We start from the raw sequence: 13,555 nt of genomic DNA, 5'->3' as shown, positions 1-13,555 counted from the left end.
CATGTTCTCTGGTTCGATTCTCCACAATTTGAAAGATCTCACCTCCTATCAGAAAACTGGTAAATTCATGTTTTCATCCAGCCGCAAAAACTGCACCGTGTAAACATAACCAATGTAAGCAAACCAAACAGTCTGGTCAGATATTATACAATGAGACATTGTAGCACATTATCATTTAAAGAGATTTCAGCTGATGGTATCTTTAGCACATTGGATTCCTGCAGACTTCTATTCCAAAGCGTGACAACCCCTTTATATTTGAGAAAGATGTCAGACAAGCGTATGTTCGGCAAACAACATTTCTCCTAATTCCATGATACACATGAGCACACAAACCAGCCTAGCGTTTGTGTTTTCAACTGAGAGACTGGAGAAAGTCGCTGCCATATACCTCTGGCAGCAGCTTATTGTCCCTGAAAACAAAAGGCTCGGATGTTGAAAATCCATCTGCCCTATCCTTGAAAAAAAAAAAATAACTTGCAGTTAGACAATAAAAAAAAATATTTTCATCTTTTAAATTTTTAAAGTTACAAAAAGTAAAATAAGCCAATGCAAAAGTTTGGGCACCCTGCATGGTTAGCCCCCTCACTTTTGCAAGTCTCACAGCATGTAAACGCTTTTTGTAGCAAGACAAGAGTCTTGCAAATCTTGTTTGAGGGATTTTCATCCATTCTTCCTCTGGAAAATTCTTCACGTTCTGTGAGATTCCTGGGTCGTCCTGCATGCACTGCTATTTTGAGGTCTAGCCACAGATTTTCAGTGATGTTCAGATTAGGGGGCTGTGCCTTGCGCCTTTTGAGGTAGTCTATTGTGGATTTTGAGGTGTGTTTAGGATCATTTTTTAAAGCCATCCTCTGTTCAACTTCAGCTTTTTTACATATTGTGTTATGTTTGCTTCAAGAATTTGTTGAATTTTCATTGAATCCATTCTTCCCTCTACCCATGAAATGCTCCCCGTACCATTGGCTGCAACACCACTCCAAAGCACGATTGATTCACCCCAATGCTTAATGGTTGGCAAGATGATCTTTTCCTGAAATTCCATGCCCCTTTTCTCCACACACCTATTGATCATTGTGGCCAAAGACGTCTATATTTACCTCATTGGTCCACAGGACTTGTTTCCAAAATGCATCACGCTTGTTTAGATGTTTTGCATATTTCTGATGCTGATTTGTAGGTTGAGGACACAGGACAGGTTTTCTTCTGATGACTCTTCCATGAAGGCCATATTTGTGCAGGTGTCTCTGAACAGAAGAACAATGTACCCCAACTCCAGAGTCTGCCAAATCTTTCTGAAGGTTTTTTTTGCAGTCAAGCCGGGGTTCTGATTTGCCTCTTTAGCAATCCTATGAGCGGCTCTCACTAATATTTTGCTTGGTCTTCCAGACATTATCTTGACTGCCACAGTTGCTGTTTATTGCCATTTCTTAATTACATTTTGAACTGTGGAAAGGGCAACTCGAATACGCTTTTGAAATCTTCTTAGGGTTTGGGCACATGATCAGGAAACACTGCGGGTTGGACGCTGCGTACTTGAGCAGTGTCCAACCCGCAGCATCCAGATGTTACAGCATAGTGGATGGGATTTTAAGAAATCCCATTCCCACTATGTGTCCAGAGACTCCCGCCGCTCACCCACAAAGACAGACATGCGGTGCGTCTCTTCAGACCGCAACATGTCTGTTTATCATGCGGAGAAACGAGCCTCCGCAAGATAAATTTCACCCCTACAATGTATTGCTTGTGGTGAATCATCCAAGTTCAAGGAACACCTGTGGATTACCTGCGTTCAATAGCCTTCAGCGCTTTGCTCACAGCGAACAAGTCCTGATCGTGTTAACATACCCTTAAGGTACCGTCACACTTAGCGACGCTGCAGCGATACCGACAACGATCCGGATCGCTGCAGCGTCGCTGTTTGGTCGCTGGAGAGCTGTCACACAGACAGCTCTCCAGCGACCAACTATGCCGATAACCAGGGTAAACATCGGGTTAGTAAGCGCAGGGCCGCGCTTAGTAACCCGATGTTTACCCTGGTTACCATCGTTAAAGTAAAAAAAACAACCACTACATAGTTACCTACCGCTGTCTGTTCCCGGCGCTGTGCTTCTCTGCTCTGGCGGTGAGCACAGCGGCCGGAAAGCAGAGCGGTGACGTCACCGCTCTGCTTTCCGGCTGCCCGGCGCTCACAGCCAGAGCAGAGAAGCAGAGCGCCGTGGACAGACAGCGGTAGGTAAGTATGTAGTGGTTGTTTTTTTTACTTTAACGATGGTAACCAGGGTAAACATCGGGTTACTAAGCGCGGCCCTGCGCTTAGTAACCCGATGTTTACCCTGGTTACCAGCGAAGACATCGCTGAATCGGCGTCACACACGCCGATTCAGCGATGTCAGTGGGAGATCCAGCGACGAAACAAAGTTCTGGACTTTCTGCCCCGACCAGCGATATCACAGCAGGGGCCTGATCGCTGCTGCCTGTCACACTGGACGATATCGCTAGCCAGGACGCTGCAACGTCACGGATCGCTAGCGATATCGTCCAGTGTGACGGTACCTTTACAGTCTTCTCCTGCTTTGTGGCCTCCACCATTTTCAGAGTGCTAGACAGCTGCTTAGAAGAACCCATGGCTGCTATTTTTTTGGCACAAGATTGGAGGAGGCTGGTTTTTACCTGGTTTTTTCCTAACAATGATAGTGAATAAGCCATAACTCTAACAGGCTCATTAAGGTCTTAAACCTTAGTCAAAGTTATCTGAGCACACAAATCTCAGGGTGCCCAAACTTTTTTATCAACCTATTTTCCTTTTTTGTAATTTTTAAAATGTAAAAAACTGACTATAATGGTTTTATTTAAAATACCAAGGAAATGTGTCATCTTTAATGTTAGCCTTTTTAGAGATAATTACATCTTCATCTTGCTTAACTTGTCACAATAACATTAATTTTGACCTGGGGTGCACAAACTTTTACATGCCACTGTATATACTATTAGATTGCAATGAAAACAAGTTAAACTAGATTTGTAATAGATATGCAGTAAATTATGATACTATTCAAATTTCTTATATAGCAATCTGAAAACAAGGGAAGACATACAAGACTGACAATAGACAGGAGGGGAAAGGATAAGTATAGGTATTGGGAAACGAAGAGGAACGAAAAATGAATAACCCACTAAACAAGGTTCTTAAGTATTCAGCAGTATCCAAAAACTATCCCAATTGATAGAGACTATCCCAATAGATGAGATTGAATCGCTCAAGCTTTCATCATTCAAAGTGGTACAACATTCGAAATTCCTAATGTCTTCGATTCTGGTGTATAGATCAAGTAAAGACGTGGGAGAAGTTGGTTTCTAGTGAGAAGCTATCAGACATCTGCAGCCATCAATATGTGTAAGAGACATCTAATAGTACTCCTGGATATATTCTGTGGAAAGACATTACGTGAGAAGAGCTGAGTTTCTAATGGTAGGGTCAACTCAAAGAGCTGTTTAATTAGAGTTTGCACATTGTCCCAGAATAGGTGAAAGATGGATCCTATCGACGAGGCACATATCCAGCACATGGGAGAAATAGTTGGGTACAGTTTGTGTAGAAGTATGAGGTTCTTAAAAGCAATAGGTCATTCCTGATGACGCGTTGCGTAATTCAGGTTTTTGTGTTAAATTAATTTTTTTTTAATTTGTCAATGTTTTTTTTTCCATATCACATTAAAGTTGAAAACAAGCAATCCTGCAATTTTCACAATCTCCTTCAGGATAATGACTTATCCAAGCTGTAAATCTGTGTGACGTTGCTCTAATTGTCTTCCTAGCTGGGTGTATTGCTATTGCTCAGCTCGTATCATGCAGGCGATTTCAGATGAAGCAGTGACTACAGGAATATTATATTGGACAATTGCTATTCAACCTTCTCTAAAAGTTCACAAGTGCTTTATTCTGTATTTCTCAGAATTACTGCTCTTCCTATGGAAACCCTTTGTCCTCCGAAGCTTAACAAGACTGAGTTTTATATCTAACGATGGATGTCATTTTGCAGAACGCTGTTCCCCTGTTGACAATATTACGTTGTCAACCTTGAGAGGTGTCTTGGAGAGCTCAGCGCGGCACTACCTGCATATAAGACGGTATCATGGGCCCTCTGCTGAATTCTTCTCCTGTCCAGATGGGGAGACGGTATGTACATACAGTTATCTGACCAGAATTTAACTGAACCAGTGTGATGGTCTGAGGACTATAATGCCAGCCAATGGTCTTCGTGATTTCCCTTCAGACGTAACTATGGCTTTCAGCCTGGACTTTCTTGCCTGCATTTTTATGTTGTTTCTCTTACTGATCTATGTACCTAATTTCCAGTTGTGCAACCCTAGAATAACATGTTTGCCAGTAAAAGGCCCACCCAAACTGTCCGGCTCTCAACATCTACAGGCAGAGACCCCATTTGAACCTAGTTTTTTTTTTTCTTCGCTTCCCTGTTTTAGAGTCGCCCCACGTCCCTCACATATTTTCAATGCCTCAACTATATTCACCTCCTTCAGTCGAGAGGCTCTTCCTAAACTGAGCAGAAATTCTTATGAATCCTCAGCTGTTTTTCATACTTCCAGCAGTAGAGGCTGAGGCTATCCTTGTATTTTCTCTGAGCGCCCTCCACTGACTTTTACTGAAAGCACAGAGCAGGGGTTGTCATTCCATAGATGTCCTGGAAAGAGAAACTGCTTCTAAATTAAGTCCACAGTAGGATTGTGTGATTTTTAGATACTCTACAAAGATAAAATCTACATTCTTTGGCAGCGTACTTTAAAGGTACCTTCACACATAACGATATTGTTAACGATATCGTTGCTATTTGTGACGTAGCAACGATATCGTTAATGAAATCGTTATGCGTGACAGCGACCAACGATCAGGCCCCTGCTGGGAGATCGTTGGTCGCTGAATAAAGTCCAGAACTTTATTTCGTCGCTGGACTCCTGCTGACATCGCTGGATCGGCGTGTGTGACACCGATCCAGCGATGTCTTCACTGGTAACCAGGGTAAACATCGGGTAACTAAGCGCAGGGCCGCGCTTAGTAACCCGATGTTTACCCTGGTTACCATGCTAAAAGTTAAAAAAAAACAAACACTAGATACTTACCTACAGCCGTCTGTCCTCCAGCGCTGTGCTCTGCACTCCTCCTGCACTGGCTGTGAGCCGGAAAGCAGAGCGGTGACGTCACCGCTCTGCTTTCCGGCTCACAGCCAGTACAGGAGGAGAGCAGAGAAGCAGAGCGCAGCGCTGGAGGACAGACAGCGGTAGGTAAGTATCTAGTGTTTGGTTTTTTTTTTACTTTTAGCATGGTAACCAGGGTAAACATCGGGTTACTAAGCGCGGCCCTGCGCTTAGTTACCCGATGTTTACCCTGGTTACCGGGGACCTCGGGATAGTTGGTCGCTGGAGAGGTGTCTGTGTGACAGCTCTCCAGCGACCAAACAGCGACGCTGCAGCGATCCGGATCGTTGTCGGTATCGCTGCAGCGTCGCTTAATGTGAAGGGGCCTTTAGGCTACGTTGCCACGTTGAGTTTTTGGTGACTTTTTTTTTTACACTACATATTTTAGAAAAATTGCAAGTACGGTAACTATTATTTATTCTATTTATTATGCTTTCCTTATGTAACACTATCTTATTCCGCAGCTCTATACAGACATTATCATCACTGTCCCCAATGGGGCTCACAATATACAGTGGGGCAAAAAAGTATTTAGTCAGTCAGCAATAGTGCAAGTTCCACCATTTAAAAAGATGAGAGGCGTCTGTAATTTACATCATAGGTAGATCTCAACTATGGGAGACAAACTGAGAAAAAAAAATCCAGAAAATCACATTGTCTGTTTTTTTAACATTTTATTTGCATATTATGGTGGAAAATAAGTATTTGGTCAGAAACAAAATTTCATCTCAATACTTTGTAATATATCCTTTGTTGGCAATGACAGAGGTCAAACGTTTTCTGTAAGTCTTCACAAGGTTGCCACACACTGTTGTTGGTATGTTGGCCCATTCCTCCATGCAGATCTCCTCTAGAGCAGTGATGTTTTTGGCTTTTCGCTTGGCAACACGGACTTTCAACTCCCTCCAAAGGTTTTCTATAGGGTTGAGATCTGGAGACTGGCTAGGCCACTCCAGGACCTTGAAATGCTTCTTACGAAGCCACTCCTTCGTTGCCCTGGCGGTGTGCTTTGGATCATTGTCATGTTGAAAGACCCAGCCACGTTTCATCTTCAATGCCCTTGCTGATGGAAGGAGGTTTGCACTCAAAATCTCACGATACATGGCCCCATTCATTCTTTCATGTACCTGGATCAGTCGTCCTGGCCCCTTTGCAGAGAAACAGCCCCAAAGCATGATGTTTCCACCACCATGCTTTACAGTAGGTATGGTGTTTGATGGATGCAACTCAGTATTCTTTTTCCTCCAAACACGACAAGTTGTGTTTCTACCAAACAGTTCCAGTTTGGTTTCATCAGACCATAGGACATTCTCCCAAAACTCCTCTGGATCATCCAAATGCTCTCTAGCAAACTTCAGACGGGCCCGGACATGTACTGGCTTAAGCAGTGGGACACGTCTGGCACTGCAGGATCTGAGTCCATGGTGGCGTAGTGTGTTACTTATGGTAGGCCTTGTTACATTGGTCCCAGCTCTCTGCAGTTCATTCACTAGGTCCCCCCGCGTGGTTCTGGGATTTTTGCTCACCGTTCTTGTGATCATTCTGACCCCACGGGGTGGCATTTTGCGTGGAGCCCCAGATCGAGGGAGATTATCAGTGGTCTTGTATGTCTTCCATTTTCTAATTATTGCTCCCACTGTTGATTTCTTCACTCCAAGCTGGTTGGCTATTGCAGATTCAGTCTTCCCAGCCTGGTGCAGGGCTACAATTTTGTTTCTGGTGTCCTTTGACAGCTCTTTGGTCTTCACCATAGTGGAGTTTGGAGTCAGACTGTTTGAGGGTGTGCACAGGTGTCTTTTTATACTGATAACAAGTTTAAACAGGTGCCATTACTACAGGTAATGAGTGGAGGAAAGAGGAGACTCTTAAAGAAGAAGTTACAGGTCTGTGAGAGCCAGAAATCTTGATTGTTTGTTTCTGACCAAATACTTATTTTCCACCATAATATGCAAATAAAATGTTAAATAAACAGACAATGTGATTTTCTGGATTTTTTTTTCTCAGTTTGTCTCCCATAGTTGAGGTCTACCTATGATGTAAATTACAGACGCCTCTCATCTTTTTAAGTGGTGGAACTTGCACTATTGCTGACTGACTAAATACTTTTTTGCCCCACTGTAAATTGGAGAATCGGGAGATAGCCCACGCAAACACGGGGAGAACATACAAACTCCTTGCAGATGTTGTCCTTGGTGGGCTTTGAACCCAGGACTGCAAGGCGGCAGTGCTAACCACTGAGCCACCATGCTGCCCCTATATCACTTAATGGGTGCCGAATTAGTGCAGAGAATCTGCAACATCACAAACTCACCAAGAGCTCATCTTGGGAATGTAGCCTAAGGGTTTTTACACTTTTATGATGGTGTAGTTGGAAGCTCTTCAACCCTGGTGCATCATCTGTATTGTGAGATCTTCACCTACATTCTGTAATTGTGCATTAGTTGAACTAATTGAAATTGATCTTCTGTCCCACTAATGTACTTCATCAATTTTTTTTGTATCTATCAGTGTAGTTTGTGGGCTTCCCGAGCATTGAGGACCTAGTTGTTATATCAACCTCTGTCCTTTTGTGGAGACCATCAACATTGAAAACAGAAAGCAGAGCACAGAGCCTTACAGATGAATTAATATATGGCACATTTGGTCACATAGAGAGACTAATTAAAAGGGATATTCCTGACAGTAAAAATAGACTGTATGGGTTGACTTGTATAGCAATGGTCATTTATACAGTACCAAAAAGGGTGTTCCACTGTTCCCCCATAATGGATGCCAGAATACCTGCTATAAACATACAAGATGGAGTGCCCCAAACCAGTGCCTGCAATAGGATGCCTTGGTAAACAGTGTACCGTAATTTTTGGACTATAAAGCACACTCCCCACCCCCCCACCCCCCCCCCCCCCGAAATCTGGGATGAAAACGGTGGTGCGTCTTATAGTCCAAAGGTAGGTTACTGGGGGAGAAGGGGGCAGCCATGGAGCAAGGTCACAAGAGGCAAGGTCGCTGCTGCATTGAAGTAATTAGGAAAACACGGCTCTTCTGGAATTCTGGTGGTGCACAAGTAGGATAACCAAATCAGTGCTTCCTGTCTTGGCAGTGGACATTGCAGACTCTCACACAGTACGCTGCCACACAGATCTCCTCTATCCAGATGACTGATGTAGGTCAGGTATTGACCGAAACATCTCATTTTTTTTGGAATTTCTTCACTCAATAAATACAGTAAGTTGTTGATCACAACTATACGAGTGCTAAGTATTTCTACACAGCTGCTGCATTGAAGTCTGCTAAGTCTCTCTGAAAGTCTTTTGCAGTAAAGCAGAGGTTCTGATTTTCCTCTCTAGCAATTCTACAAGCAGCTCTCACTGAAATGTTGCTTGGTCTTCCAGACCTTATCTTGATTTCCACTGTTGCTGTTAACTGCAATTATTTAATTCCATTTCGAACTGAGGAAAGGGCAAATTGAAAACTCTTTGCCATCTTCTGAAACAGTGCCTTGCAATAGTATTCGGCTCCCTGGAACTTTTCAACCTTTTCCCACATATCATGCTTCAAACCTAAAGATACAAATGTTCATTTTTGGTGAAGAATCAACAAGTGGAACACAATTGTGAAGTTGAAGGAAATTTATTGGTTATTTTAAATTTTGAACTGAAAAGTGGGGCATGAAATATTATTCGACCCCTTTAACTTAATTCTTTGTTGCACCACCTTTTGCTGTGATTACAGCTGCAAGTCGCTTGGGGTATGTCTCTATCAGTTTTGTACATCGAGAGACTGAAATTCTTGCCCATTCTTCCTTGGCAAACAGCTCGAGCTCAGTGAGGTTTGATGGAGATCGTTTGTGAACAGCAGTTTTCAGCTCTTTCCACAGATTTTCGATTGGATTGAAGTCTGGACTTTGACTTGGCCATTCTAACACCTGGATATGTTTATTTGTGAACCATTCCATTGTAGATTTTGCTTTATATTTGGGATCATTGTCTTGTTGGAAGACAAATCTCCGTCCCAGTCTCAGGTATTTTGCAGACTCCAACAGGTTTTCTTCAAGAATGGTCCTGTATTTGGCTCCATCCATCTTCCCATCAATTTTAACCATCTTCCCTGTCTCTGCTGAAGAAAAGCAGGCCCTAACCATGATGCTGCCACCACCATGTTTGACAGTGGGGATGGTGTGTTCAGGGTGATGAGCTGTGTTGCCTTTACGCCAAACATATCGTATGACATTGTTGCCAAAAAGTTTGATTTTGGTTTCATCTGACCAGAGCACCTTCTTCCATATGTTTGGTGTGTCTCCCAGGTGGCTTGTTGCGAACTTTAGACAACACTTTTTATGGATATCTTTGAGAAATGGCTTTCTTATTGCCACTCTTCCATAAAGGCCAGATTTGTGCAGTTTACGACTGATTGTTGTCCTATGGACAGACTCTCCCACCTCAGCTGTAGATCTCTGCAGTTCATCCAGAGTGATCATGGGCCTCTTGGCTGCATCTCTGATCAGTCTTCTCCTTGTTTGAGATGAAAGTTTAGAGGGACGGCCGAGTCTTGGTAGATTTGCAGTGGTATGATACTCCTTCCATTTCAATATGATCGCTTGCATAGTGCTTCTTGGGATGTTTAAAGTTTTGGAAATCATTTTGTATCCAAATCCGGCTTTAAACTTCTCCACAACAGTATCACGGACCTGCCTGTTGTATTCCTTGGTCTTCATGATGCTCTCTGTGCTTCAAACAGAACCCTGAGACTTCTGTTTCAGGGTTCACAGAGCAGGTGCATTTATATGGAGACTTGATTACACACAGGTGGATTATATTTATCATCATTAGGCATTTAGGACAACATTGGATCATTCAGAGATCCACAATGAACTTCTGGAGTGAGTCTGCTGCACTGAAAGTAAAGGGGCCGAATAATATTGCACGCCCCACTTTTCAGTTTTGGAATTTCCAAAAAAATGTTAAATAACCAATAAATTTCGTTCAACTTCACAATTGTGTTCCACTTGTTGTTGATTTACATTTGGTATCTTTATGTTTGAAGCATGATACAGTGGGGCAAAAAAGTATTTAGTCAGTCAGCAATAGTGCAAGTTCCACCACTTAAAAAGATGAGAGGTGTCTGTAATTTACATCATAGGTAGACCTCAACTATGGGAGACAAACTGAGAAAAAAAAATCCAGAAAATCACATTGTCTGTTTTTTTAACATTTTATTTGCATATTATGGTGGAAAATAAGTATTTGGTCAGAAACAAAATTTCATCTCAATACTTTGTAATATATCCTTTGTTGGCAATGACAGAGGTCAAACGTTTTCTGTAAGTCTTCACAAGGTTGCCACACACTGTTGCTGGTATGTTGGCCCATTCCTCCATGCAGATCTCCTCTAGAGCAGGGATGTTTTTGGCTTTTCGCTTGGCAACACGGACTTTCAACTCCCTCCAAAGGTTTTCTATAGGGTTGAGATCTGGAGACTGGCTAGGCCACTCCAGGACCTTGAAATGCTTCTTACGAAGCCACTCCTTCATTGCCCTGGCGGTGTGCTTTGGATCATTGTCATGTTGAAAGACCCAGCCACGTTTCATCTTCAATGCCCTTGCTGATGAAAGGAGGTTTGCACTCAAAATCTCACGATACATGGCCCCATTCATTCTTTCATGTACCCGGATCAGTCGTCCTAAAAAGAGGTCTTTTAAAAGAGGTCTGGATACACATGATGAGAGCATTATACTGCCTCTGTACAAATCCCTAGTTAGACCGCACATGGAGTACTGTGTCCAGTTTTGGGCACCGGTGCTCAGGAAGGATATAATGGAACTAGAGAGAGTACAAAGGAGGGCAACAAAATTAATAAAGGGGATGGGAGAACTACAATACCCAGATAGATTAGCGAAATTAGGATTATTTAGTCTAGAAAAAAGACGACTGAGGGGCGATCTAATAACCATGTATAAGTATATAAGGGGACAATACAAATATCTCGCTGAGGATCTGTTTATACCAAGGAAGGTGACGGGCACAAGGGGGCATTCTTTGCGTCTGGAGGAGAGAAGGTTTTTCCACCAACATAGAAGAGGATTCTTTACTGTTAGGGCAGTGAGAATCTGGAATTGCTTGCCTGAGGAGGTGGTGATGGCGAACTCAGTCGAGGGGTTCAAGAGAGGCCTGGATGTCTTCCTGGAGCAGAACAATATTGTATCATACAATTATTAGGTTCTGTAGAAGGACGTAGATCTGGGTATTTATTATGATGGAATATAGGCTGAACTGGATGGACAAATGTCTTTTTTCGGCCTTACTAACTATGTTACTATGTTACTATGTTACTATGTCCTGGCCCCTTTGCAGAGAAACAGCCCCAAAGCATGATGTTTCCACCACCATGCTTTACAGTAGGTATGGTGTTTGATGGATGCAACTTAGTATTCTATTTCCTCCAAACACGACAAGTTGTGTCTCTACCAAACAGTTCCAGTTTGGTTTCATCAGACCATAGGACATTCTCCCCAAACTCCTCTGGATCATCCAAATGCTCTCTAGCAAACCTCAGACGGGCCCGGACATGTACTGGCTTAAGCAATGGGACACGTCTGGCACTGCAGGATTTGAGTCCATGGTGGCGTAGTGTGTTACTTATGGTAGGCCTTGTTACATTGGTCCCAGCTCTCTGCTGTTCATTCACTAGGTCCCCCCGCGTGGTTCTGGGATTTTTGCTCACCGTTCTTGTGATCATTCTGACCCCACGGGGTGGGATTTTGCGTGGAGCCCCAGATCAAGGGAGATTATCAGTGGTCTTGTATGTCTTCCATTTTCTAATTATTGCTCCCACTGTTGATTTCTTCACTCCAAGCTGGTTGGCTATTGCAGATTCAGTCTTCCCAGCCTGGTACAGGGCTACAATTTTGTTTCTGGTGTCCTTTGACATCTATATTACAAAGTATTGAGATGAAATTTTGTTTCTGACCAAATACTTATTTTCCACCATAATATGCAAATAAAATGTTAAAAAAACAGACAATGTGATTTTCTGGATTTTTTTTCTCATTTTGTCTCCCATAGTTGAGGTCTACATATGATGTAAATTACAGACGCCTCTCATCTTTTTAAGTGGTGGAACTTGCACTATTGCTGACTGACTAAATACTTTTTTGCCCCACTGTATGTGGGAAAAGGTTGAAAAGTCCCTAGTGAGCCGAATACTTTCGCAAGGCACTGTAGCCTTCTCCTGCCTTCTGGGACTCCACCACATTCATTTTCAGAGTGCTAGGCAGCTGCTTAGAAGAACCCGTGGCTGCTGTTTGGCACAAGGTTAGAAGATGCTGTGTTTTTATAAGGCTGGGAAATTTGCATCACCTGGCCTTTCCGATCGATGGTAGTGACCAAGTGACCTAATTAAGGTGAGAAACCTTGACCAAAGTTTTCTGAGCGCACATGTCTCCAAGGGTTATCACACTCTTGCATTAGACCATTTTCCTTTTTGTAATTTTTAAAATGAAAAAAATGACTATTTTTTTTTTTAGCCTAAATTACAAAGGAAATGTGTCATCTTTGACTTTAATCCTTTTATAGATCATTTCATCTTTAACCCCTTAGCGACCGCCGATACGCCTTTTAACGGCGGCCGCTAAGGGTACTTAAACCACAGCGCCGTTAATTAACGGCGCTGTGGAAAAAGTCCATAGCGCCCCCCAGAGGCCGATTTTCTCCGGGGTCTCGGCTGCCGAGGGTAGCCGAGACCCCAGAGAACATGATTCGGGGGGTTTTTAACCCACCCCGCATTTGCGATCGCCGGTAATTAACCGTTTACCGGCGATCGCAAAAAAAAAAAAAAGCGATCTCTTTTTAATTTCTCTGTCCTCCGATGTGATCGCACATCGGAGGACAGAGAAAAGGGGTCCCAGGTGGCCCCCCAATACTCACCTAGCTCCCCCGATGCTCCTCGTGTCTCCCGGTGGGCGCCGCCATCTTCAAAATGGCGGGCGCATGCGCAGTGCGCCCGCCGGCCGGCACCGGGAGAATCTTTGGGGTCTCGGCTGCCGGGGGTAGCCGAGACCCCAAAGAGCACGATCGGGGTCGGTATTACCGACCCCTGTTTTGCGATCGCCGGTAATTAACTGTTTACCGGCGACCGCAAAAAAAAAAAAAAAAAAAAGTAAAGTGTAATTCTCTGTCCTCTGATGTGATCGCACATCAGAGGACAGAGAAATAGGGGGATTCGGGGACCCTAGCATACTCACCTAGGTCCCTGGATCCTCTTGCTGCTCCTCCTGGCCGCTGGCAGCAGAACATGGCGGACGCATGCCCAGTGCGCCCGCCATCTGTCTCCATCTGCCGGCCGGC

At 43.6% G+C, this 13,555-nt stretch overlaps 1 protein-coding gene across 1 annotated transcript in view; it reads left to right on the top strand.

Annotated features, from left to right (window-relative positions):
- Nucleotides 1-13,555, top strand: part of LOC138676729 (protein FAM169B-like) — a 64,330-nt gene that overhangs the window by 28,460 nt on the left and 22,315 nt on the right. The window contains exon 2 of the mRNA XM_069766281.1: nt 4,043-4,179. Coding sequence (XP_069622382.1) covers nt 4,043-4,179 — 137 coding nt within the window. The remainder of the gene's footprint in view (nt 1-4,042; nt 4,180-13,555) is intronic.

The sequence above is a fragment of the Ranitomeya imitator genome, chromosome 4 (assembly GCF_032444005.1).
Source record: "Ranitomeya imitator isolate aRanImi1 chromosome 4, aRanImi1.pri, whole genome shotgun sequence".
In the NCBI taxonomy this organism is placed as follows: domain Eukaryota; kingdom Metazoa; phylum Chordata; class Amphibia; order Anura; family Dendrobatidae; genus Ranitomeya; species Ranitomeya imitator.
This window is presented reverse-complemented; position numbering and strand designations above follow the sequence as displayed.